The sequence below is a fragment of the Nyctereutes procyonoides genome, unplaced genomic scaffold, assembly GCF_905146905.1.
Source record: "Nyctereutes procyonoides isolate TBG_1078 unplaced genomic scaffold, NYPRO_anot_genome, whole genome shotgun sequence".
NCBI lineage: Eukaryota > Metazoa > Chordata > Mammalia > Carnivora > Canidae > Nyctereutes > Nyctereutes procyonoides.
The window spans coordinates 41,460,930-41,488,867 of record NW_026575052.1 but is presented as its reverse complement, the minus strand read 5'-3'; the positions used below and the strand labels follow the sequence as shown (position 1 = coordinate 41,488,867).

Genomic DNA, 27,938 nt, shown 5'->3' with positions numbered 1-27,938 from the left:
TGTTCATTTTTAGACTTCTGTTTAGGATTTCACCTTCACTCTCTCAGGCAAAGTCTAGGAGAGCATTTGGCGGCCTGAGGAGAGGGCACCGACACACGTTAATGAACACTTACTGATTTGCAGGTAGTTGGAGGTTCTTGTAGCCGGCGTCCCGGAGCCGAGCGTCTGTCCTAAGTGGGTGTGCGAGCAAGTCCACGAGCGAACGGACAAAGGAAAGGCGGACGCCTCCACCTCCGACTCCGCCGATTCGGCCCGCGCGGCAACAGGGGCCGGCCCGGAGCCCGCCGCAGCGGCACCCGGAGAGCGAGCCCCGCCGCCCCGGAGCAGCGCGCTCCCGGCGGAGGCCAGGAGGGGCGGGACGGCGTGGCCTCCGCTCCTCCCCGGGCCGGGGCGGGCCCGAGGCCGCGGCCCTCCTCCCCGCGCTGGCCTCGTCACTGCGCCGCGGGACCGCCATGCCCGGCCGCCTGCTGCGGGGCCTGTGGCAGCGATGGCGCCGTTACAAGTACCGCTTCGTTCCCTGGATCGCGCTGAACCTAAACCACAACCCCAGGTGAGAGGGCGAGACCGGCAGGCCAGCGGCGCCATATTTCGGCCCCACGACGCCGACTCGGCGGCGGGACGGGAGGCCAGCGGGCCCCGAGTGGGCGGGGCCTCCGGCGGGCGGAGCTTCTAGCGGACGAAGTCTCAGGGGGTGGAGCTTCGGGCGGCCTCTGGGGCCCGAGGCGGGCGGGCCTTGTGGGTGGAGCCTGGGGGCGTGGCCCGAAGGGGGCGTGGCCCGAAGGGGGCGAGGCCGAGGCTGGCGCCGTCGGAGGAGAGCTGGGATACGGAAGGGGGCGGGGAGCCGGGGGGCGGGGCTGTGCCCCAATCTCCCAGGGTACCCCGCGCCGCCGGGTCTGCGAGGAGGGCGTTGCCCGCTGGCGGAGGCGCGTTCAGTCCCTTTTTCCGTCTCAGCTGATCTCGGGCTTCTGTCCCGGCAAAAAATAGAAACTTGTCAAAAAGAACAAAGCTCTTATAGCGTGAGGGTGCGTGGTCTTGTCTCCTCCAAGGCACAGTTAGGCGCTTGAAATCCCTTAGAAAAGCCAACCCGAGGTTTATTTTCGCAGCTCCGTAGTTCACCAGGTGAGGGTAACAGGTTGGACTGACGCATAGAAACGAGCAAAATGCCACTAAAAGCACGTCGGAGTGTTGGGTTGAGGTCAGGGACGTAGCGAGCGGCGGCCCTCGGCAGCGGCGTGCTAGCGACCTGCACAACCTGCAAGAAGTTGGCTGAGCGCTCGCTCAGTGGCACGCCAGCTCCACGAAGGCCAGTTCATAACCAAAGAGCTTTTCCAAAGTTTCATTCGGCGGAAACGTGAGTTCAGGGCCATCCTTACCATAGCATTGTGAAGCGGGAATTGTTTTCCTTTTGTTAAGAAGTAAAAATAATACCATCATGCAAATTTAAATGATGCAGCCGCTGAAGAAGTACGTACCCCCCGGGGAGAATGTGACAAAGTGTATCATGTTAAATTTGTCTTTGAAATTACACGCCTATAAAAAGAGCCATTGCAATAGGAGGATTCTTATGTGATGTTCACGTAACAGCTGTATAGTGGAAAAAAGAACTATCTAGCTCTGTATGGGCTTCTGGCTGTTCCACTTAGCAGCTTTAGGATGTTGGGCAAGCTCCCCAACATCTCCAAGCCTGTTTCCCTGTCTGCAAAGAAGAGATCATGTAAGGACCCAACAGCATTTGGTACAGTTAGAGCCTTCACAGATACTGACTGCTGTTAACTTGGGTAGGTATTGTCTGGAGTTAGGTAACTAGAGCTACTACCCCCAAACAACTTTTTCTGAACATCTTAGTTTTATCCTCTTCAGACACAGAATAATCGTCATTAAGGCCAGTTACTCAAGGCATGAAGGCATAAAGCCGAGCTTTTATCAGTTTAAGAGTAGTGAACGGAAACTTTTCCCGTTTTCAGGACCCTCCGATATGTTCCAGAGGAATCCAAAGACAAAGTTATCTCAGATGAAGATGTCCTAGGAACATTACTGAAAGTTTTCCAGGCTCTATTCATAAATGATCTCAATAAGCAATCAGATATCTTGACTATGCTTCCAGAAACTGTTAAATCAAACTATCAGGACCTACTGTCAGTTCAACATCCAAGGGTGAAACTGCTTGAATACAGACATCAACAGCAAAATAACTTTAAGCCAGAAGAGATTCTTTATAAGACATTGGGTTTCAGTGTTGCCCGAGCAACTAGCTCATTGGTTTCTGCTGGAAAAGGTGTCTTCGTTACCAGAGGATTGGTACCAAAAGGCGCGGTTGTATCTATGTATCCTGGTAATTGCACAATTAGTGCTTTGCCAAGAGTTCCTGTTTGTTGATTAATATAAGTTCAAGTAAATACATAGCCCTGTAATCCTTCGTGTAAGCAGTTGAATTGGAAACTCAGACTTCCACAATTTTTAAATCTTGATTTGGAAATTAACCATAAATTATTTTATGTGTTAGAAAGCATCCTTGAATATTTGTTGGAATAAATGCACTTTTTACCGAAATTTTTCTAGTCAGTGTTTAAAAATGGAATATAGTATGGCCTACTTTGATAAAAAGAATTACTTAGAAAGCACTGTAGAATAAGTCAGTTGGCTTACATAATTGATAACTAAAGGTAAAAATAGTATGGGTTAAATGCAGGAAAGGTGGAATTTAAACCCATAAATTGGTGAATAAAGACCTTCCTGTCATTTCTACACTTGGGAAGTAAAGCAGCCTCTAGGCAAAAAGACCATTGTCTAGGATGCTCAATAGAGAAAGATGGTATTATTTGGTGTAGCACTTAATATGTGTGAATGTTTGAGTCAGACCAATATTTTCAAAAGGTCATTCTACTATTTTCTAATTTTACATCCCTAAGCAAGAAAGTTGGTTTCCTCCTACACAACTAACCTAACTTTACAAAGACTAAATGGAACAAGCTGGCAACAAATGAATACTAAAACAAATTTGGGCAGCCCCGGTGGCGCAGCGGTTTAGCGCCGCCTGCAGCCTGGGGTGTGATCCTGGAGATCCAGGATTGAGTCCCACATCGGGCTCCTTGCATGGAGCCTGCTTCTCCTTCTGCCTGTGTCTCTGTCTCTCTCTCTGTCTCTGTCTCTCTCTCTCTCTCTCTCTGTCTCTCATGAATAAATAAATAAAATCTTTAAAAAATAAATAAATAAATAAAACAAATTTAATAGATTAGCATGCCTGGTACACAGGACAAGCCCAGTAAATATTTATTTTCTCCTTTCCTCGATTGCCGGTGAAAAGAAAAATAACCTGAATGACAGGCTCATTTGTTCCTGTTTTGTGTACATTATTTGATCGGTTAGTAACAAAATACATTTCTTAAAAGACTTTTTAATAGATGTCAAATCACAGTCTACTTTAAAAAGCAAAAGCAAAACAAAACACCCCCACAACTTTGTAAAACTGGACCTCAGGTGTGGTGTTCACATTTTAATTAAACTAGTCACATTTTATTTGGCTGGGTGAGCAAGTTGGTCCTCTGCTCCATTTACTATTAAGCACTCTTCAAAGGAGGAAAGTAGACAAAGAGAATGTGATAATCTAGGCTGGAGGTGAAATATTAGAAAAAGGTAGAGAAATTAAAACACTTCCTTTCATGTTATGTTTCATCTTATGTTTTTCATATTATGTTTCCTTTCATGTTATGTTTGTTTCAAAGAAAAGTCCATGTTTATGATTTTTACATGTTGCTATCTCTTTATCTTATTGTGTAATAGGTACAGTATATCAGAAGTATGAGCCAGTTTTTTTCCAATCCATTGGAAATGCATTTATTTTTAGATGCCTGGATGGGGTACTCATTGATGGAAATGACAAAGGAATATCAAAAGTTGTATACAGGTAAGTTAGTGCCCATGTTCAAACTTAATATAGGACCACAGCAAGATGACTATGACCACTGGCTTTTTTACTTTAAATAAAAATCTGTTCAAGCAGCTGCTCATTGGCAACTCAGTTGTCCTATTGGCAAGACAAAACTTTTTAAAGAGAAATTGAACTTGTTCGGTTCTAGGGCTAATTTTACACTTTGGGATTTTATTGTAAGATATAAAAGAATAATCCCTAACCAATGCTTTCACCTGTTTCAGATCTTGCAATGGGAGGGATCGACTTGGTCCCTTCAAAATGAGTGATAGTACTTGGCTAACATCAGAAATTTGTAATCCACTGGCTGTAGGGCAGTATGTCAACAATTGTTCAAATGGTAAGTTGGCATCATGGGTCTGTGAGACAGGATATAAATACAGCAGTGCTAATTTTCTTCCTTTGCCCTATAATTGAGTGCCACAGGCAGTTAAATTTAACATCTCAGCTTTTCAAAGCCTGTAAGTAAACTATAACATTCTGGGGGCAGGTAGTAGAGAATTTGGGGAAGTAATGTATACATTAATTGAGTAAGTTACTGTTTTTCTTCTGGTTTTGCAACAAATGTAGACAATTGGTAACTGCTCTTTTGATCATCATTATTTTAGCATTGTTTTAATAGTTAACTTAGAGATCATTTTGTCAGTACTTCAGTCGAGCCTTGTAAGTTAAACTGGTATCCCCTTTCTGCTGCTCCATGTCTGAGTCTCTTATAGGGCTTGACTTTCCCAAAAGTCTTAAGTTTGATTTGGCTACATTTAGCGTAGCTTTTGGTGTTAGGGAGATGTGAACTTGAAACCTGACTCTTCTACTTAATCTTTAACCTTTCTGAGCCTCTGTAAATAATAGGGTCACCTGGGTGACTTAGTCCGTTGAGCATCTGACCCTTGATTTTGGCTCCAGGCATGATCTCAGGGTTGGAATATCGAGCCCCAAGTTGAGACCCTAACTGGGCCCTGAGCCAGGTAGGCAATCTGCTTGAGAGTCTCTCCTGCTGCCTCTCCCCGCACTCACACATGATGTGTGCACTCTTATCTCTAAAATAAATTTTTAAAGAAGTAAATAATAAAACATATAGATAATCTGGTAATGCCTGGAACATATTAGTGATTATTAATTTGAGCATGTACTTCTGAGAAAACCACACATCAAGTGCCATAATTCAGTACTATTTTCCATGACCTTGTAAAATGACTGTTGCTAAAAATGATGTACTTGTTCCTAGACAGAGCAGCTAATGTCTGCTATCAAGAATTTGATGTGCCTGCAGTTTTCCCTATAGAGCTGAAGCAGTATCTTCCAAACATTGCCTACAGCTGTGACAAACAAAGGTCAGTCTTTTTCTATCTCTTATCTTATGCTGTACTTACAAAGCATTTTCCAGGGCACCTGAGTGGCTCAGTCCATTAAAGTGTCTGATTCTTGGTTTTGGCTAAGGTCATGATCTCGGGGTCCTGGGATCAAGCCCTACTTGGGGCTTTGCACTAAGCTGCTAAGCTTGTCTCTCTCCTTTGCTCTCTGCTCCTCCTCCAGGACCTAATATCTCTCTCTCAAATAAATAAACATTTAAAAAAAAGACACATTTTTCCAGAAAAAGCTATATAGAACTGGAGGTAATTTTTTTTAGTCAAAATGTATAACTTAAATTTTGATTTTCATCATACCTGAATGTGTTAATGTAAGCTTATTTAAAATTTAAAATTATCCATTAACTCCATTCATTCTGCTTATTAGCCATCTTTATGTGGTCATTTAAAAGTATCAACCTTGAAAAGATAAGGTATCAACCTTAAAATTTTTTTCGTGATTCTGTGTTTTCTACTTAAAAAAAATCTTCAAATACATTCTTACTTTAATCATTTTAAGGATCATGTTCTTCATCTCACCTGAGAGCACCCAGTTGAAGGAAAAAGCCAAATTACACTATTATTTCTCTTGCCAATTTCATTAGGTTTGGAAACTTAACAATGAAAAAAAGATAAATATTCAGAAAATATGTATTTGTAATGTAATGTTTATTTTCTATTCATTAAATGGAAAGTCTACTGAAAGTATTCGAGTAACAATTTCTAAATATAATTATGTAGAGTATTAACAATGCTATAGGAAGATATAATGTTAATGCCATTGAGCTGCCAGTTGTTAGTAAACTTTATTTTGTATGGGCCCCATTAAATTGTAAGATTAATGAGATTTAAAACAGACTATTTTCTGTGCTTAAAACTTGATAACTTCTATTTGTGTGTATTTGTATATCTAACAGTTTAGTTCCCAAACTGTTAGCCATATATTCTGGAATATAGTGTCATTACTGTTCAACAAGTATAGGAAATGTTAACTGAGTAGAAACATTGAAGGTTATATATGTCTTATGTCCATAAAAGTATTTTTAACTTTAATAAAATATAATATTTTAATAAAAGTATTATTATTTTTTGAGAGGGAGAGAGGGAATCTTAAGCAGGCTCCGAGCCCAGCACAGAGCCTGACACGAGGCTCAAATTGACAAGCCTGAGAATAAAACCTGAGCCAAAATCAAGAGTCAGATGTTTAACCCGTTGAGCCACCCAGGAAACCCAAAATTCCAATAGATTTTAAGTAATGTTTCCAGCTTTGCAGAATACAAAATACAAATTAATTTTAAAGTGCTAAACTATCATGTCATTTCAAAATGCTTTTTGTGATACCAGTTTTGGGAGCCTGAACATAAAAATGTTCAGAAGTAGTCAGTTATAAAAACTTACTGACTTGTGGTCTTTTTAAATGATATGGAATAGACATAATGTACTTTAAAACATAATTAGTTAACTGATTAATTTTTAAAGAAAGAAAGAAGATAACCCCATCAGGGATAATCCTCATGGGAATCAACTAACTTAGACAGTGGTAAGGAATTTGCATAAAATTATGTCTGTAAAATCTGTATTGGTTATATTAAAAATATGAACTTGGATCTGTTAACACTTAGAACTTTTGTATATTTTGCTTTTTGTTTTCAGCCCACTTCGATGTGTCATTCTTGTAGCACTCAGGGACATCAAACAAGGAGAAGAGCTTTTTTCAAATTACTATACAATTGTCAGCTAACTGTGAATTAGAAAGTAGGTTTTCTACTCAGCTGTTAACTCTAAATGTTTTTGTTAATTTTATCTCCTAGTTCCACCTATAGAACAAATATTTTGAGGCCTAATTAGAATGTGAATTTTTTGTTATTGATACTGTGTTTTTGATAAAAGCTATTTGCTTCATTACAACTTCAAATTTGTAATGCAATTTCAATTTTAATTGGCTTTCCCCTACACAGTAGCTTATTAAAACCTACTGCCTGAACTTAAATTTTCAATTTTTCTTTAATTTTGTATATCTTTGTGGTGGTTTATAAAATTTCAGCCAAGCCATCATTTTAACTGTATTTTTATGTAATAAACTAAAGCCAAAAATATATGTTGTGTTATCATGAATTGTGTGTGTATGTGTGATTTAAAGATTGTTTTAGCTAGGTAAGGGGGAATTGCAATTCAATCTTATTTGAACATTCACACACATATATAAAGTTTGAAAGTGAGAGGTACTCTCTCTTTAGCATGGAAATACAGGTAAAAGTGGTGTGAGAGAGACATGTATTCCCCCATTCTCTTATTTCAGTGGGGAGCGCTGACATTAGTGAAGTTCCTGACCTCACTCTCCATCCATTGGAGGAGGAGTGATTTTCTGAGATCCTCTCTGGAGAAGAACTAGGCCCCCATGGTTCAAACCGCTCTAGTTCCTTCTCTGTGGGCTTTCTGCCCAGCCAGTGACAGAGAGTTTGGTTCAGAGGTGGAATATTAGTGAGCTGGCCACAGCTCTGAGGCCACCTTCTACAGTGAGTTTCATTCGTAATACTTACTTTGATCTCCATCCACCTGACTCCTGCATCTAACTCAATTACAAATCTGGATGGAGTGGACGGTTTACTTATTGGACCCCTCCAATCCTAACATGGAACCTGTATAACCAGATTCTAACCACCTGAACAACAGCTTTCCTCTCTTCATTTATTGCAATTTCAATAGCCTTCTAATTGCCCTCCGTTTCCACTCCTGCTACCTCTACGAATGGATCACCAAGAGAGGTTCTTGTAACTCAAATCTTGACCCACCTCTGCTCAAAATCCTCTGATTACCCTTCAGATAGTGTAAGAAATGCCCAAGTGCTTCGCATATATGATATAGTCACTCACCACCTCTTCCCTCATCTCTTGCTCATTCTACCCCAGGCACTTCTCCCTCCTTGCCACTCCTTGAAGCTGCTGGGCGCACTTGCACTTTGGGCTTCTGCACTGGTTTTCTCTGCCATGGTCTTCCCCCAGAGTCACGTGGTTCATTCCCTCCCTCCTTCACCTTGCCCCACCATCCTACTGAAATTTACAATCCCCAACTGCCAGTCCTGAAAATTCCCATTACACTTTCCTTCTTTGTATCAGATTTTTCATGCATGGACAGTAAATGTATATTTGTGACAGCATCTGATTCTTTTTCTCAGCCTCAGTTTTTGAGTCACCAAGATCCTGGGAAAACAGGGAGACTAAGCTTATCACAAAAAAAAAAAAAAAAAAAAAAAAAAAGCCAATCTACTAATCTACTTGACCAAACTTGACCAAGAAGATCCTGTTACCCAGAACCTACCATAAAATACACAAATACTAACTCCTGTGGACACATTTGGGGGGGCTAAAGTATTTAGGAGTGAACTCTTGCAATATTGAAAAATTTAAAACTAGTTCAGGAAAAAAAAAGGCATGTTATATAAGAAAATAACAAGTATGGTAAAATGTCAATTGTTCAATCTGGATTTTTGTTTATTCTGTTCTTTTAACTTTTGTCTTAAAAAGTTTTTCTTTTAAAGGTAGGAGCAAAGTCACCACTAGCATAAGGTGACTTTAGGTCATCATGTTTTTAGTGAATACCTACTATGTACAGGGTCCTGAGTGAGTCAAAAGAATAAAACATGGTCCCTGCTCATAAAATGCTCATGGTGGGAGTATAAAGGTTGCCTAGTGTCATGATTTGGTCTGCACTGGAGAGGTGACCGAATTTTTTTGACATAACATAGATATTTTAAAACAATCATAGATCTTTCTTACTAAAATGATTGTTCAGACTTACATTTCATTTCTGACATACTTCTGAAATGCTTTTATGAGTCCTATACCAGAAAACAACTTTGTGGCAGTACAGGCTTTACCTCTATAATAGCCGTCTCATCAAAACTAAAGTGAATGTCAACTAGTGTATTAAATCTAGGAACACATGAGCACTTTTGGTCTAAAACCACAAATGCAGTGCCCCTGTGCACAGCTTTGTCAGAGAATCCACACACAGAAAAGGAGGATTTGAGAACACCTACCTAGTTGAGAAATCATCAGCAGTCTATGTATGTCCTAGGGATGAGGACAAAGTGTATATAATGAAATACCCAACTTACAGACGCTCTGAGGCCTTTGAGAAGTCAGTGAAGCAGCAAGCTCAAAGCCCATCACTGACAGACATTATGGCCAACAAGGATGTCTGCAAGTCACAAGACATTCTGTTCCTACAAGGCTTTCCTCCCTCCCCTAAAAGCCTGAAGTACTTTGTAACCCTCACATGTTACTTGGCTGCACTCTTGGCTAGATTCAAAGCACTGGTGCCTGTCCCCACCTGAAGGCACTTGTGTTTGTGTCCACCACACAGTCTGCACACTAAGGTTCTGTGGTGGCTGTGCATGAAAGAATGTGGTTTTAGACAAGTAACCAAAGCAGAGGAGTCGGAGGGCTTGCTTTCATTTTATCCTCTTCGTGTCCTTATACAAAATCTGGACCTTATGTGCAATCTGATTACTGCATATTAAGAATGGACTAGAATCTCTCTCCCTCTTCCTCTGTCCCCTCCATGCTCTCTTTGAAATTTTTTAAAAGAACGGACTAGATAAAGCTCTGCTCAGAGCAAATGAAATGGGGACAAATTTGTGAAATTAGGCTAAAACAAGATCGTCAGCTTGAAAAGATGAAGGTTTAGAGAAGATATTTTCTAGTCTACTAAACTATGAATACTATGGATAATAATGACTAATTTACAATATGTCAAATAATGTCTGATCAAGCTTCAGATATGTCTTCCTAAAATACAAAGTTACCTAGAACAGTGTTTGAAACATAATAGACATCCAATAAGTATTTCCTGAATTAAAGTATAATAAGCCTCACTTTGGAATGGCTGCTTCATTATAGATGGAAATTTGTCATAGATGATTTAAAGAAAACTTATTTTTATCTACCAACTTTGACACTTACCTATCATATTTACTACAGCAAAAAACTGAAAAGTTGTTAAGTTTCTACCCATGTGTTATAGCTTAAGATCATTAAATAAAAATTTAATTGCCGCAAATACTCACACGAACCAAGAAAAAAAAAAGATTTCCAGATTTTTATTTCTGGAACTGTACACCAGGTATTAAAGTACAACAAATACAAAATAATGCTCAAAAAAATCAGTGTTTATGTACAAATATTAAAATCAATGCAACAATAGCAACTTCCTCTTGAACATCTGATACTAAAACTTGTTGTGATTGTCACTAATTAATCTCATACTCACAGGGTACTTATTTCAACCTGGGACAATTGGAATCACTGGTCATCTAAGAGGAATTTTTAATATCTACCATATTTAACAATAAAACTAATAGTTTCCTCCTTTTAGTGAAAAAATTAAGAACTTTTTAAAAAACATAGTAATGTCAATATTTTTATAAATTATTTCAATTTCCATTTGTAGACAATGTGCTTTGAAACTCTGGGCAAACAATCTCCTTGGTGGTCAGGTTTATTCATTAGTTTACATTCAAAGTTGAAATATTTACTAGAGACTTTGGTTAAATTAAATAGTATCACTATGCTCTATTAGATCTGACGTTCTCAAATATTTATGACCCTCAATTTTAAAAATTAAAAAGGAAACAATTGCACAATTCTTTGACCTAATTGTACACACTTTAGTATTGTTTAAACAGTATTCTACATCCTTCAAGTAAATTCAGCAGTTGACCATGACAAGAGGAAAACCAAACATTTAAAAAGCTAGCATGGAAAAGATGCAGTACGACCAACAAAAGTAAAGTATTGCTATAATCACAGCACCAGTTACACTTCTAAATGAATCCGCTGTCCTCTTCAAATTCCCTGTACAGAAAAGATACATCAGCCAACAATGCAACAGCTCACCATGGATTTTTGGTTTGTTCATAAGAAAATAATGTGGCAAAAGAAAAAAAGAATTTATCACAGTTTGTTATAAGAATTGTGCTTAACACTTGATAATAAAGGCATTATTGTTTCTTCATAAAATTGCAAATCAGTAATTTTCATGCTCTCAAACGCAATTCTTCTAATAAACAGTAACAAATTCTCTGTTAAGATGCTTAACTGGAGGGGGAAAAAAAACCCAGTAAACCCAGCGTTCAAAAGAAAATTCAATAAATAGCTATTTTACATGGATAAAGTCATAGTGGTACAATTTATGAATGTCACATCAAGCATGCACAAAAATGGTATTATACATGGCAGAAGCAGTCAGAAAATATTGAATTAGATCTAAAAAGATATGAAGAATTTACACATATATATACAAAAATCTTGCAAATTATTGCCTCATTTTAACAAGGAATTAAAAGTAAACGTTACCAGCTAGTTAGCACTCTCTAAGAGGCTAAAATCAGATTGACATTTAAAAATCTATTAAACTAGCTGGAATTTATTTTTCTCTCATATCATTTTCTGGATTTTGGTCAAAAATCTTTATTTAAATAACTAAAGTGTCCATTCAACTTGCTGATAATCAAAACTTTAGATAAGAAACACTGTTTCCATCTTTTATCAAGATCCCAGCAATGCATAGATAAACTGAATATGTTACTGCATCAGCTACTGAGAATGGGCATGTTCATTTAAGTGCAACTGGTATTAGCATTCAGTCATCTTTGTGTAAATTACTTTATACAAACCAGCCACTGTAAACCCAGAGTGAAAATCAAAGTTAAAACAATGGAAGATTATGGCCAGTATCTTACTAAATTATAAAAGGTATACTGATTTTTAACAAAAGAAATAAGGTTCAAAGTTTAGCACAACACCACAGCAATAAGAAGCTGATAACTTGGATAAAAATATCTTAAAGCAACACAGAGCCCAGGCTACCCATTATTTACTGTGTGCATACAGGAATGCTAGACTTTAGATGTATAAATTAGAGACTGATTTTAAGTTATTAATTTAACTACTTTTGTCCACTGTGCTAAACTAAATTTTATAGTAAATATGCTACTGCGTAAACACTTCAAAGCAATCTTCATTAAAATGCTGCAAAGAAAAATAAGAATACACATCATCCAAAACTAAGGATGTCATTGCAGTTCACAGTTTGTATAATAAATACCCTCCCTTTCCATCACTACTAAGGTCACTACAACCTATCTATTCATCAGCACAACCTTGAAGCAACTTATTCTTACAAATATGAGCACTGCAGCCAAACATTTAAGTTTTTTGCAAAGCAAGACACTAGTAGCAATTGAAAATTAAGACGGTGCAAAAAAAAAAAAAAAAACCAAAGCAAAATTCTGTTTTAAACTAAATTCTAAAAGCAAAGCTTATTACACCCTAATACTGTATTACATATTGTTTGATTTCACCTTTTAACTTAAAGAGCAAAAAGGCCAAAGTTTAGGACAATGGCTTCTCATTCACAATGTCTGGAATAAAGATAAAACTGAGTCTGAGATGCATCTGAACGTCTCTCACTTTTTAAAACTTAAAGTGGTAAAGTACCATTCTATTTCAGATAGAAACTCACATTTTTCTTGCCAACTGTTCAAGCTAAACAAAAAAGTTTAAATATACTTCAAGGTTCTACTGCATTAAGTGTAAAATCTAGAAGTCCCTCCAAAATATTAACACTTTGAACTGCAGTGCTACAAACAACTTAAGAAGTGTCCCAAAATGTAAACCATTGAGTGGCAACATCCTAGGCTTTGTAGACTGTGTCCTGTAAGTCAGTTGCCTCAAGATACACTAAATTATTAACGACCAGTATGATTTGTACAACAATCTTGACAATGGTGGACAAAACCCCATCTGAATACCACATCTTCAAATGCCGAATTTTTAGCCAATAAATGAGGTACACAGAACTCTTCCCACAGTAAAATGACCGATTCTGTGTAAGGTAGCCCTGGTCTAGAATTTTGAAACAGGATCCAAGCAAGCGTCTTCATAATGTGCACGCGGTTCCTTGTGCTGGCTTCCATAAAGATGGACTTGCTGTTTTGTAAACTGAAGTGCTCTAGTTGAGTAACATGAGAGAAGTTTCCATTTAAAAAAAAAAAAAAATCCTTGCATGTTTGTGCAGTTTAAAGAAACCTACCCCTGCTTTTATTTAATTAAGAAAATAAAACCAAAAAATGCTACATTGAGCAGGGATTGGGATCGGTACCTGTAAACATTGTGATTCCACTGCATCCATTACGGCAAAAGGAATTTACACGAAAAGAAGCCACTCCATTCAGTTCAGAACATCTGTGCTGGTTTTGAGCTGGTGGCCTCTGTCTACAGGTTTTAAAACTGGGAGTGAGGGCAGTGGGGAACAGAAAAGAATAGAAAAAGAAGGGAGTGGAGAAGAGGTACTGGGGGATGAGGAAGAGATAAGCAGAGCTTAAAGCTGCACCACAGAGTTCAATCTTAGTTCCCAACTCTGCTAATCATAGTTCATTTCCACATTTATGGATTGAAAAATGAAAATACTCTTGATAAATCAAGATATAGTTCTATACATACTGACATCACTGATGTCATAGTGAAAAAGGTTCAAACTTCCAGTGAAAGACTAAGCAAACCTGATTCTTTCCTCAAGTTTACTGGTACTGCACACCCACTGTTTCTGGGCCCTTCACTCCTGTCACTCTGAGTGAAGGGCGGCATGCTGATGCAGAGCATGGGCACCGATGAAACCATTGGTCTCACTGGCAGACAGACTGCCAAAGTCAGCCACGGAGACAGCCATTTTGGCACTGGTGATGTGATGCGTGTGATTTTCAAAGTCCACACCCAAATTATTTACAGAAACCTCATTCATAAAGGATTCAGGAACAGCAATGCCCATTTTCAATCTCTTTGCTGGTCTTTCTGACTCTTCACTGCACATGTTCATGGGGTTTAGCTCCGAGTGATAAAATCCAGTCTCAAATAAATTAAAACAATCACTTTCCCCATTGCTAGGCAGGGTGAGTAACTCCTCTGTTACCACAGGCACATGATTGACTTGTCCACGGGGTGTGTTGCCCAGTGGAGGAAAGCTATCATCCAAACAATTCACATCCGTAGGGTTGCACACAGTTGCCACACTGTTGGTCAGAGCTAAAAAGAAAGAGAAAATGGTTTAAATACATGGTCCCAAGTCATGAAACAAAGAGGACACAATTTTGCCCTAAGCCAAAGAAGAAAAAAAAGATGCTCATTTTACCTGTCAAGTCACTGGCAGTGAAAGAGTTGAGAATGTTCAGCTGTTGATCAGGAAGCGGCTCAGGTCGACTAGAAGTTAAGGCTGAAGAATTTACGGTTGAACCCAAAGCTTCTGTTTCATCTACCAAACGATCCATATAGTCCCTAAAAAATGTACCCCAATAATTTCAAGACTGCATATCACAGTTAAAACCAGAAGCCTTTAAAATCAAGCCCACGGTACTTACGTAACTCCAGGGTGATGGTTGTATCGTTTCTTTCCAAATCTTGTCTGTTGAGCAAAGTAATCATAACGTTCAGATTTCTTCCACATATAGTAGAATGCTACACATTCAGCAACTGTTCTAGTTCTCACCTAAAAAGGTTAAAATTTTAAATAGAAATCAACAGACCTATTTTTAAGTAACTTTTTTTTTAAGATTTTATTTACTTATTTGACGGAGAGAGAGAAAGCACAAGCAGAGGGAGAGGGAGAAGCAGGCTCCCCACTAAGCAGGGAGCCTGATGCAGGGCTCAATCCCAGGATTCTGAGCCAAACGCAAATGCATAACCAACTGACATAACAAAGGCACCTCACTAGCTTGTTTTTTGTTAGTTTCTTTTTTCTTTTTTTTTTTTTTTAACAACACTATAGCTTCAATCTATGGGTCTTATTTTCTATCCTCCCAATTACAAATTCTAAACATTTTACTTATAAAAAGTGTCCTTACATTTACACTATTTAATCATAAGGATACCTTCAAAAGTCCAAGGTTATTTAAGTCAGAATATTCATTTATAAAAATGTGTATCCAGAAATGATCTTCCACCTTTACTGAAAATCTTAAAACACTGGCAGCCTTTACTTTTCCTCACCGAGTTCTCACTATGACTTTGACTGCCACAGGAGTTCTTAACCTCAAGAAGTCCACGAACAGAATTCACTGGTATCTATTAAATTTCAAAATTATATGCAGGTACACTTTCCTGGGGAGAGGGAATGCAGCTTCATCAGCTTATCAAAAGGCTCCATAATGCAAAAGAGATAAAGAACCCTTAGAAAGGGGGGCAGCACTCAAATGCATCTGCAATTTAAGATGATTTGCTAGCTAAAGGCAAGGTGTTTTCCTTCAACATGAGTTTGGTTCACAGCTCCAACAGAGTTTCTCAAAAACAACCACCACACAATAATAAAATTTGAGACTTGACAACTTGGCTCCACATCCAGACTAGAGCTGCTCAAACTGTATATAGCTCCATGTATGAGTTCAGAAATACAAACTTCCGTGTCCTTATCTAATACACGCTTTCTCCACTGCTTAATCAGTATCCAATAAAGAAATTTCAGGGGTGCCAGGGTGGCTCAGTCGGTTAAGCCCAGAGACCCACACAAATGTAAGTCTTCCTTTGGCTCAGGTCATGATCCCAGGGTCCTGAGATCAAGCCCTGCACAGACTCTCTCCTCTCCATCTGCCTACCGCTCTGCCTGCTGATCTGCCTACTAGTGCTCTGTCAAATCACTAGATAAAATCGTAAAAATAAATTATACATTTCAATAAACATCATTCACTGTGTTTGTGGTGAATGTAGGCTTCTTGGGGACAGAGACCTTTCCTGTCTTATTCACTGATGTATCTCTAGCACATAAAACAATGTCTGGCAAATGGTAGAACTTAATTATTTATGGAATGAATGGATAGATTTCATAAATCACTGCAAAACTTATGTTTTATTTTGACTTAAACAATCCAGACTTCTTTAAAAATGTCTTATCTACTGACTAAATTAAATATTTCATTTCATCTTTGAAAAAACATTAGGTGTTCATACATACAAAAAAGGCATTAAACTATTCAACATCTTACTGGAAGGTCTAGCCAATTCAATAAAACAAGAAAAAAGAAAGGTATACAAATTGAGAAGGAAGAAATAAAACTCTCTTCACAGATATGATTGTCTACATAGAAAATTCCAAAGAATCAGCAAAACACTCATGGAACTAATAAATAGCTAGGTTACAGGATACAAGATTAATATGCAAAGGTCAACTGCTTGCCTATATACCAGCAAAAAACAACCAATATGTAAAATTTAAAAATACAGTAACATTTGCATTAGGACCCCAAATATGAAATATTTAGGTACAAATCTAACAAAGTACATGTAAGACCTATGTGAGGAAAACTATAAAACCATGATTAAAGAAATCAGAGATATAAATAAATGGAGAGAGATTCCCATTCATAGGTAGAAAACTCGTAACTGTCAGTTCTTCCCAACCTGACATATAGATTCAGGGCAATCCCAATCAAAATCTCAGCAAGTTACTTGGTAAAGACTGACAAACTAATTCTAGAGCTTACATGGAAAGGCAAAAAACAGAATAGCAATACCATATTAAAAGAGAAGAACAAAGTTGAAGGACACTACCCAACCAAGACTTACTATAAAGTTACAGTAGTTAAGACAGTGTGCTACTGGTGAAAAAAACAGACACAAAGATTAATGCAAGAAACTGGAGAGCCCAGAGACCCACACAAATGTAGTCAACTAATCCTTAACAAAGAGTAAAGGTGATGCAATGAAGAATAGTCTTCTAAACAAATGGTGTTAGAACACTGGATATCCGCATACAAAAACAAAAACAAGGAAACTAGACATAGATATTAACAACTTTCACATAAACTAAAAGTGGAATATAGACATAAATGTGAAATGCAATACTATAAAGCTCCTAGAAAATAACGTAGGAGATAAAGCTAGATGACCTTGCAGATAACAATAACTTTTTAGATGTAACACTAAAAACATGATCTTTTAAAAGAAAATTTGATTAGTTGAAGTTTAAATTAAAATCTTCTACTTTGCAAAAGACACTGTTAGGAGAATGAAAAGACAGCCAAATACAAGGAGAAAATAGCTGCAAAACACAGATGTGATAAAGAATTACTATCCAAAATATGTAAACAGCACTTAAAACTCAACAAGGCAACAAATCACTCAATTAAAAAACAGGTTAAAGGTCTTGACACCTCATGAAGAAGATACACATATGACAAATAGGCAAATGAATAGATGCTCCACATCTTATGTCATCAAAGAATTTTTTTTAAATATGGATTTTTTTTAAATTTCTATTTATTTATGATAGTCACGCAGAGAGAGAGAGAGAGAGGCAGAGAAACAGGCAGAGAGAGAAGCAGGCTCCATGCACCGGGAGCCCGACGTGGGATTCGATCCCGGGTCTCCAGGATCGCGCCCTGGGCCAAAGGCAGACGCCAAACCGCTGCACCATCCAGGGATCCCCTACACACCTATTTTAACAGCCAAAATCTAAAACTCTCACAACACTGAATGCTGGAAGAATGTGTAACAAGAGGAACACAGTGCTGGTGGGAATGCAAAATGGTAAAGCCACTTTAATGGACATTTTGAAGGTTTTCTACAAAACAAAACATATTCTTACCATAGAATCCAGCAATCCCACTCACTGGCATTTAGCCAAAGGAGTTGAAAACTTAAGTCTGTGCAAAAACCTTCATACTAGATATTTATAGCAGCTTATAACTATCAAAACTTGAATGAGACCAAGATGTGCCTCAATTGGTGAATGGATAAACTAGGTATATCCATACAATGAAATAAAGAGAAAGGTGTTAAAACAAAATACACTATCAAGCCATGAAGACACAAAGAAATCCTTAAAATGCATATTGCTAAGTCAAAGAAGCCATTCTGAAAAGGCTACATAGTATAGGATTCCAACCATATGACATCCTGAAATGGCCAAAGTATAGAGACAGCTACGTGTTGGGGTAGGAGGGAATGAGAAAGAGATTGGAACTGGTTGGAGTACAAGGGATTTTAGGACTGTGAAACTATTCCATATGATACTATAACAGTGAGTATCATTATATATGTAATGGTAAAGTTATTACACATTTGTCAGAACCATAAAACACAGAAAGTGAACCATTATGTAAACCATTATGTATCGAGGCTTCAGTTAATAATATATCAATATTGGTTCATTAGTTGTAACAAATGTATCCCACTAATGTAAGATATTAATAATAGTGGAAGCTGCATATGTGGGGATAAAGGGTATATGGGAACCCCGTGTACTCTCTGGTCAATTTTTCGGTAAACAAAAATTTGTTCTAAAAAATAAAATTAATGAAAAATAAATATGATCTTGACCTACCCACCTACATACTTCAGAATCTCATGTTCCTTTAGGATGAAGATAATAATAAACAAAGCATATTTTAATTATTCAAAACTATTAGAATATACACATGTAGACACTTTTTTAAAAACTGAATTTATTTTTTAGAGCAGTTTTAGGTTTACAGCTGACGCGAGCAGAAAGCACAGAGTTCCTAGGAACCATCTCCTGCTTCCAAACATGCATAGCTTCCTCCACAGCGGTACATGTTACAGTCAATGTATCTACACCGGCACATCCTTAGTACCTAAAGTCCATCATTTGGATTAGAGTTCACTCAAGTATTAGACATTATAAGGTACTGACAAATATATAATGACATATATCCACCATTATAGTATTATGCAAAATAGTTTCACCATCCTAAAAATCCTCTACACTGTGTCTATTATTCATCCCTCCCTCTATGACAAATCTTGAAACCATTGATTTACTGTTGCCACAGTTTTGCCTTTTCCATAATATCATATAGTTGAAATCAAACAGTATATAGCCTTTCCAGATTGGCTTCTTTGACTTAACAATATGCATTTAAATGTTCCCCCATGTCTTTTTGAAGCTTGATAGCTCATTCCTTTTAGCACTGAATAAAATTCCATTGTTTGGATGTGCCACAATGTATTTATCCATCTACCTCTCAGGGTGTACTTACCCATCCACCTCAAAGGATATTTGAATTGTCTCCAAGTTCTGGCAATTATGATTAAAACTGCTATTTGCATAAATACCAATGAGTACAACTGCTAGACCATATGGTTAAGAGTATGGTTAGCTTTGCAAGAAACCTCCCAACTGTCTTTTAAAGTGGCCACACTATTTTGCATTCTCATCAGCAATCAATGAGAGTTCCTGCTGCTCCACATCCTCACCAGCATTTTATGTTATTAGAACATTTATAGTTGGTTCTAGCAACCAATGTTTCCTCTTTGAGCAACTATAGTTCTAGCTGCTAAAGAGAAAACATTTTGAGGCCACAAACCTCTGAATAGCTTAGAAAGAAATCAAAGTCAAGAAAAATGGTATAAGGTATACTATATAAATATATAGTAAATATATTTTCCATGAGTAAAGGGTAACAATTATGTATGTCTCAAAAGACAGGTGAGTACACTATCAGCCATACCATGAGCAGGCCATGGCAAATCCCAGTCATGTTTAGAGCAATGTTAAGAAATGTTAATGTCCGGAAAGCATTAGCAAAATCTTCCCTTTTTGCTACCCAGGTGACTTAAAACATATTTGCATATATTCATTGTAATTACTAAGCAATCTGTACGAATTTGCCTAACTTACCTTATTCTTCTGTATAAGATGAAAATCTTTTCCAAAAAGCATGAGTGCATGTTCAAAGCTCCGGCATTCATCTTCTGTCCATGCACTCATTCCTTCTAAGAAATTTAAAAAGAAACTTCATTGGCCTCAGGGCTCTTTTATATGAATTGCTAGTTTACTTTCAGTACATTTCCCCTATAAAAGGCCATGAACTATCTCTCCCTCAATCTCTCTCTCTCTCTCTCTCTCTCTCTCTCTCTCTCACACACACACACACACACACATACACACACGAGTTCCATATGCAGGTTTCAGTTAGGATTACCAAAAATAAGCACAATACAAAACTTATTTAAAAACAACAATACCAAATATAAACACTGGTGTTTTTTTCTCTGCATGGTAGGATAAGAATGTAATGTTTTTCTATAATTTATGCTCATTGTTTTTCTGATTTTTTTAAACAATGTGCATCTATTTTTTCAAATTAGAAAAAAAAAGGTTATTTCCTTTATGAAAAAAAAAAGCCTATTTTGGTATTGTATCAAAACCATAGTGCTTTTAACTAAAGACCATAAAAAATCAAAACATACTTATTTCAAGTCAGTTTGCAGAGTGCTACACTCTGGAAACCCAATGGAAATAAGAAACAGCCCATGCTCTCAAAAGACTAAATCCCATTCAACTTCTCAGAAGACACTAATGTTAGTGCCCTCAACTCTGGGGCAGAGGAAACTTGAAGTTCTTCACTCAAAGACACTGGGGACAGGTCCCCATTAAGAGTAGTCTACCATGAAGATAAAACATAGTTTGAACTAAAGAAAAACCCATATCTAGTTTTTGAGATTAGGAGGAAATAAAATAATTTTCTCAAAAGAGCAACTTTTACGAAAAACAATTCAACAGACTATCTCAACCTACAAATTTAAATGTACGGTTTTCAGCCTATTTTTCCAGATCATTTATAAAATATTACTGAGTATCATTTCATTCTATATATACTTAATGAAAGCTATGGTGCATGCAATATAATGACAAAACTACTGAAATTAAAGTTAGGTATTTTCCTTGATACACACAAAACAAAGCCTAAGCATTATAAAAATTTCACTACATGATTACTAAAAATACCCTTCTTATAATAAATTTGATGGAATATATTATACATGTTTTTTTTTTATCTTTGATCTCCTTTTCATTTCCTGTTTGATTTAAAAAAAAAAAGAAAAAACTTTTTTTCCAATGAAATCATAAAATCATTCTTTTTAATTACTTTGGATATATTGTCATCTCTGCTTTGTTCTGTAACTATTTCTTCAAGAAAGTGGAGGTAACAGGGGGATAACTAATTTGTATTTGAACAATCTCTGGTACGTCTAAAAATAGAGGGCAAGAAAAGGAAAAAATTATTGGCTATGAAGATGAATACCGATCTTACAAAAGTGATACAGGACTGTTCCATCCTTTACAATACTTTGCTTATTCTAATCCCCAAATGAGCATCCCCTATCATTTCCCTGTCTTGATTCCAAGTGTTTCTTACCTTGAGATGCCTTTCCATTGCAGCAGTACCTTTCAATTGCTTCTTTTATATTATGGTTACACTTGAGAAGTTCATATAATGCCTATAAGAGAAAGGGGGGGAAAAAAACCTATTCAATAAAAATTACCAGAAATACACACTAACAGCATTAAAACAGGAAGAAAAACAAAACAAAAAGAAAAAACGAACAAGACTAGTAAGAGTCCTGACAAATACTGCCTGAAATGCTCTCTAAATGCAAGACATTTGGAGCTTTTGCTTGCCCAAACATTTACTCTACTTAACTATCCTGGTGATGGCCTCTGGCATACCAGGGGTCTGTTCATTTTCACTCTACCCCTCAGAAGACACCCACCAGTATCATTCTTAACTTTTGTTTTTTAATTGCCTGCCCATCTGAGCCAGGGCAAATTTCCCCATTGTAGATGATTTTTTTCTAATTGGGATAAATTAGAACTGTGGTCTTGTTTCTTGATATCACCTACTCCCTGCCTTTCAGAGGGCTAATAAAAGGGAACAGAAGCAGGCCTAGAATAAAAGGATGGTACTTGATGGCTAGGGTTTATAATGGTCTCATGGTCTACTATGAAGGGTGTCATTTTCTAAATATTAGGATTTCTTCTCATTAAATGTTTGGAATTATAAATACACTAAAGAGCAGCAGAGAGAACTTAACTGAGAGTTAAGTAATAATCTACCTTCCCAGGTATTTCCAAGGAAGGCAAAGATGGCTCAATATTAGTAAACCTATTAATACATCAATAGGTTAATGATCAGGACATAAGTAATCATTAAAATATAATCTAGCTGCTAAAAAAGCATCTGATAAATCAGTATCCATCTTTAATTTTAAAAAGACGATAACCATTATAAGTGTAAGTAGATGACTGCTATTTCACTTAGGATCACTGAGGTTGTTAAAGATACAAAGTGAAAAGTATATGAGAGGGGGAAAATGATATCAGAAGACAAAACTAGGGGCATCCAAAAAAACCCTTATTAGGCAGTATTCCCAGCCCCATCCCACATACAATTAATAGTAACCTGCCTCTCTAGGTACACAGTGCTTAACAAAGCAAATTTATACAATCTTAATAGATAATACTTTCCAACACTTCCTGAATAAAGTTCAAGAATAATCCAAAAAATACCTTTATTATAAAATCTACAAGTCCAACCATAGAGAATGTTTAAATGACATTATAACCACAGGATGGAACATACTATCATCATTGAAAAAATTCTCAATGGCAAAGGAAAATAAGTGATTCAAATTAAGGTATGTGCATATGAATAGAAGAAAAAAACAGAAAAGAAAGCGTGAAACAATGTGGGGTGGTTATCATGAGGACTTGGGACTTTTTTTAAACCAGTATTTTCCAAGTTTTAAAAATCTCTCAGAAAAAAAAGATATCCTGTTCACATGCAAAAAATATTTGAGCCAAATATAAAAAAATTAAGAAGGGCACCTCACTGGCTTAGTTAAGAATCTGACTCCTGATTTCAGGGTTGTGCGACTGAGCCCTGAGTCACACTATGGGCTGGGCGGGGAACCTGATTCTCTCTCTGACCTCCCTGCCCCCTCCCCCTTAAAAAGGAAAATCAAGAAGAGACCAGTTAGCAGCTGTTTCAACAGAAATTGGAGTATACCTGTTCATTGTCCCTTGTGTGTGTTCCTGCGGATATCCTATCCATAATTTTTTCATTTCCAGTTCTTAATGAGGTCTCAACAAGGTACTCCTTAACTTTGCTCTCCAAAACCACACCAGGACGCCAAAGTAACTGGTCTTCATTTTCATACACTGATAAAGAAAATTCCATTAACACATTAAAAATAGTGAACACAACTCACAGATGTATACAACTGTTCTTCCTTTTCTTTGATATGCTTTACACTGGAACAGCTAACTTTGAGAATAACAGCAATTTGGTTGTCAGGCAAGGTGACTCTTGCCTTAGTGAAGATATAAAACATTTTTTTAACTTTATTAAGGGCCAAGTGTTTCAGTGGCTAGAGCAAGAGATTTTTCAAGGTTGGATTTAACTAACCTATCAGAAGACATCTATGCCTAGTAAAATCTAATGTAAAACCCTGAAAGGTGTTTTATATTCTCCTAATGAGGGGGTAAAAATAACATGTATAAATTCTTTAATAACCTCACTGGAATATCTTGAGGTTATCTCTTAAACTCCCTAACTGCCTCTATGATGTGTATACAGGTTTAAAACTGCAAACAAATAAAACAAACAAACAAAAATAAATAAAAAACAAAGTATCTGCGAATAATAAAATACCTAACAAAGGTAGGTTTTTACTTTACTGATTTTCTCCCAAAGGGTGAATTTTACTTACAGGAGGATGCAGATTAATCAAAAATGGAAAAGAATTATTAACAGTAAGAGAAGTAAACTTTCTAAAATCTCTTAAAGAGGTTGATATATTAATAAGTGAAAGGTCACTAAAACAAGATGTATAAATCTATTAACACACACATTGCTACCATACTTAAAGCTTCTACTTCACACAATAAAGTAACACAGATGGCCAAGTATCTCATTGCTTCAAGTACAATGCATTCTTCCAGTATATGATAAGTACTAAATATAGCTAATAAAATAATTTACCGCACTATGTACCAAAGAGCAGGATAAATGCTTTATATATTCTCAACTGTGTGAGGCAGGCATTATTGTTCCCAGTGAGCAGGAAAGTTAAAAATAAAATGTGCCTGTGAACCAGTAAGAATGACTTTTGATGTAAATTTCCTTTCTTCTTTGTTAAAACTGAAATAGGTAAAAGAGTTTGAGTTTATTCCCTTCAAGTACGGAGAAGGTACACCTTCCCTCCTGAATGTGTACCACTGAGAGATGATTACCTCCATTATGTTTAATCTAAGAACTGAGAGCAGCTGAGCATGTTCTTGACTTCAAGGGTTTGTGTCATTTGGGTGGGGAATGGAGAGGCTGGTCATCTGAAGATCAGCTACTGTTTGCCTTCCTAGGACATCATTTCGAAAGCAGTTTAGGAAAATGTTGTTGCTAGGGGCTGCCAACGCTAACTACCCTAAGGTAGCCAGTCCTCCCTTCCTTTAAATGGAGGATAACCTAACAGAGCAAAGGAAGAAAGAAAAACTCAGGAAGGGTTGTGCAGCTATGCTGCATTGGCCCCATGATATCACATGGACAAATCAACTCTACAGAAAACACACATGGCCAAATCTTCAGGCTTCCCAAGTTCAGCTAGGGAAGTGGACCTGTACTTTTATTCTCCACCACACTTTCAGAACCAACTATAACTAGCATCTGACAAAAACGTGAAGAAATACTGATTACACTTAAGTAGGGGTGTACAAAACATGAAACAGAATCCTTGTATTCCACCACCTTCTCTCTCAGGGCTTGCAGAGGAGAATTTCTTCTAGATTCTTTATTCATCAACGGTTTTCTTTCCAAGAAGATTTTATCTCCTATGTGCTATAATCTCCTATTATCTCAGGTCATAACATTCTACCCACTTCTACCAGACTGAGACACAGGCCAAGCAGATGCACACGCAGAGGCATTCTACTACTTTACTGGGGCCTTAGCATCCCTGTAAGGCTACGCAGCCTTACTACACAGGGAGAGAAGTGGTTCTGAGTCTCAAAGTTAATTGTGATATATTATTCCCAAGTCGGGTCTAAACCTTTGCTGGTTCCAAATCTATCTTTACACTGCAAAGTTGAGAGGCAGCTGGGCGGCTCAGTCGGTTAAGCATCTGCCTTTGGCTCAGGTCATGATCCCAGGGCCCTGGCATCGAGCCCCACATTGGGCTCCCTGCTTCTCTTCTCCCTCTCCCTCTGCAGCTCCCCCTGCTTATGCTATCTCTCTGTCAAATAAACAAATAAAACCTTTAAAAGAAAAATTCATATATACTGCCAAGGATGGTATATTATCAGATAATTAAACAAACATATTAAAGGGTAATTTGGCCTAACATATATTATCAAAATCAAAATCAAAAGCCTTACTTACCTTTCTCATCACCATCATACTCTCCAAGGTAAGGGGGGATCTCTGCCTGATATTGTAAACCGATCATTATTTCCTATAAGAAAATTCAGATGTAAAAACAACTTATAAAAATATACTGAAAAACAATTAATTAGTTATTTAACAATTAATCAGTTACTATGAGTCAAAAGAAATTTCATCTTGCAACAGCAAAACTAACTTAAATTACTTCACTAATGTTTTAAAAAGCTATTTCAGTCCAAACTGTCTACCAAGTTATTATGATGGTAACTCAACTTACTTTCCTCAAATCTTCAGGCGAGTTACCACTGTCCGTTTCAACATCTTCAACTTCTGATTCCTTATCTCCATCACATGTAGTATTTGCTTAAAAGAAGAAAATTAAATTTAAAAAAAGTTTTTATTGTCTATTTTTGCAGTACCCAGAAGAGTGCCTGGCACATGGGATTTTATAAAAATCTGTCGAATGAGATCATACAAATATACTCAACTTCTTATAGTATGCTCACATTTTAACACTAAGCAAAGTAAGACACTAAAAATACTAAGAAAGTGCATAGTATCCTTAAAGTGTTTTGGTCTACTATCTAATAGTTTGGGAAGGCAAAAGGAAAACCACTACAGTCACCTTAAAAAAGAACAGAAAACACTGAGGTTCTTATTATGCTCACCCAGAGTTAGCAGATTAAGTCTATCAAAATTATGCTTTTGTACACATGTACCTGCATGTGTATTTGCATTTGTTAAGTGAACAGTTCTTCGACAATCAAAATACATTAAAAAATAAGCAAGGTTGCAAATAAGAAATTATTTCACTTCAAAAGCCTTTTAAATATTGCTGATTTTTACATTAAGGGGCAGCGCCAAGAACTAAAAAGAAAAAAAAAAGAATCAAATCACTAAAAAAATTTTTAAATACTTTTTAAGCACCTGTTTTCAAAACCAGGAAAGTAAAGGGTCTTTTATTTTATTTTATATTTATGATAGTCAGAGAGAGAGAGAGAGAGAGAGAGAGAGAGAGAGAGAGAGAGAGGCAGCCAGAGACACAGGCAGAGGGAGAAGCAGGCTCCATGCACCGGGAGCCCGACGTGGGATTCGATCCCAGATCTCCAGGATCACGCCCTGGGCCAAAGGCAGGTGCCAAACCACTGCGCCACCCAGGGATCCCGTAAAGGGTCTTTTAAAAGAAGTCCATAAAATTTCATGGTTGAAGAACTAAGATTGGTTACCATAGCAACAGATGAATCTTGGGAAAGAAAATACACAGCCTTGCAAAACTAACCAAATGTTTTAGGTTTTCAAATAATGTTGGTTCTCCTCTATCCCAATAAAAGGTTACAATCTTATTTGGATTGTAAGAAAATTGTATTTCCATTCGGCTAAACACTGAGAATATTCTGACAAAATATCTTTTTGTCTTTTTTTTTTTTTATGTCTGATAAACTAGTGAATACCATAAAATGTACTTGAGCCACAGTATCAGTGCTACTATTCATCACTAATGACTGAGCTTCTTACATCGTAAAGGCCGAGGGAAGAAATCAGAAGTTTCGTGGGAAGTCACAGACGGTGTCAGGTCATCCGCAGAAGATTGAGTTTCTTCATCATCACCCGACAACAGGTCTTTCGCTATCTCCTCCTATAAGAATTAAGAATGCAGCATTAGAGTTAGAAGTTATTACATCTCATTAAAAAATTTTTTTAATAAAAAAAGAAATTACACCTTACCAATTTCATTTTAGTCATAAACATATTATGTATTACAATACAATTAAGAACTTGGTGAAGTCCCCTTAGTTTTGAAAGAAGTAAATCTGAAATGCTCCCATAATGTACATAAATATTTTAAAACACTTAACATTTAATTATATATAATATTTAATAACTATACTATTATACACTTAAATAATCTACTTAACTTACAGATAAGCAGAAAGCTTATCTGAACCTGTAGGCTATTTTTTAGTGAATTTACAACAAAAGTCACCTAATTTCTAAGTGATTAACAATTAAATTCACTTTCTGCTAACATAAATAAAACCAAAAAATTCCCCAAACCCCTCTCTTCCAAAAATTTAAAAATCTAATGAAAAACTCTGACTAGTTATATTATTTTAAACAAAACAAAGAAATGGGTCTTTTTAAGATTTTATTTATTTATTTACTCATGACAGAGAGAGAGAGAGACAAAGACAGAGAGACAGAGACATAGGCAGAGGGAAAAGCAGGCTCCATGCAGGAATCCTAATGTGGGACTTGATCCCAGGACTCTGGGATCACGCCTTGAACCAAAGGCAGGTACTTAACCGCTGAGCCACCCAGGCGTCCCAAAGAAACGGGTCTGAATTAACTTGTATCTAAGTATATAGTCATCCATGTACCTGGTACACAATAGGCACTCAATATTTGCTGAGTGACTATGGTGATTACGGTGTACATT

General features: G+C 37.1%; 3 protein-coding genes across 5 annotated transcripts in view; 1 reads left to right on the top strand and 2 right to left on the bottom strand.

Moving 5' to 3' along the window:
• Nucleotides 1–454, bottom strand: part of LOC129513746 (translation initiation factor IF-2-like) — a 61,872-nt gene extending 61,418 nt beyond the window's left edge. The window contains exon 1 of the mRNA XM_055332039.1: nucleotides 114–454. Within this exon, the coding sequence (XP_055188014.1) occupies nucleotides 114–454 (341 nt within the window). The remainder of the gene's footprint in view (nucleotides 1–113) is intronic.
• Nucleotides 434–27,070, top strand: SETD9 (SET domain containing 9). Of its 2 annotated transcripts, none has more exons than XM_055332038.1 (6): nucleotides 434–550; nucleotides 1,965–2,332; nucleotides 3,781–3,904; nucleotides 4,153–4,268; nucleotides 5,154–5,259; nucleotides 26,946–27,070. In XM_055332038.1, the coding sequence occupies exons 1-6, from the start codon at nucleotides 453–455 to the stop codon at nucleotides 26,998–27,000; spliced, it is 867 nt and encodes a 288-aa protein (XP_055188013.1). In that variant the 5' UTR covers nucleotides 434–452; the 3' UTR covers nucleotides 27,001–27,070. The 2 variants fall into 2 exon arrangements, with proteins under 2 accessions (XP_055188013.1, XP_055188011.1); XM_055332036.1 differs by lacking the exon at nucleotides 26,946–27,070 and adding an exon at nucleotides 6,928–7,357.
• MIER3 (MIER family member 3) overlaps nucleotides 10,355–27,938 on the bottom strand; it is a 31,131-nt gene continuing 13,547 nt past the window's right edge. For both annotated transcript variants that reach the window (XM_055332035.1, XM_055332034.1), the window contains exons 5-13: nucleotides 27,017–27,137; nucleotides 25,779–25,864; nucleotides 25,499–25,571; nucleotides 23,135–23,286; nucleotides 21,485–21,566; nucleotides 19,963–20,057; nucleotides 14,690–14,817; nucleotides 14,464–14,606; nucleotides 10,355–14,357 (exon numbers count right to left, since the gene is read on the bottom strand). In XM_055332035.1, the coding sequence (XP_055188010.1) occupies nucleotides 13,900–14,357; nucleotides 14,464–14,606; nucleotides 14,690–14,817; nucleotides 19,963–20,057; nucleotides 21,485–21,566; nucleotides 23,135–23,286; nucleotides 25,499–25,571; nucleotides 25,779–25,864; nucleotides 27,017–27,137 (1,338 nt within the window). In that variant the 3' untranslated portion in view covers nucleotides 10,355–13,899. The remainder of the gene's footprint in view (nucleotides 14,358–14,463; nucleotides 14,607–14,689; nucleotides 14,818–19,962; nucleotides 20,058–21,484; nucleotides 21,567–23,134; nucleotides 23,287–25,498; nucleotides 25,572–25,778; nucleotides 25,865–27,016; nucleotides 27,138–27,938) is intronic.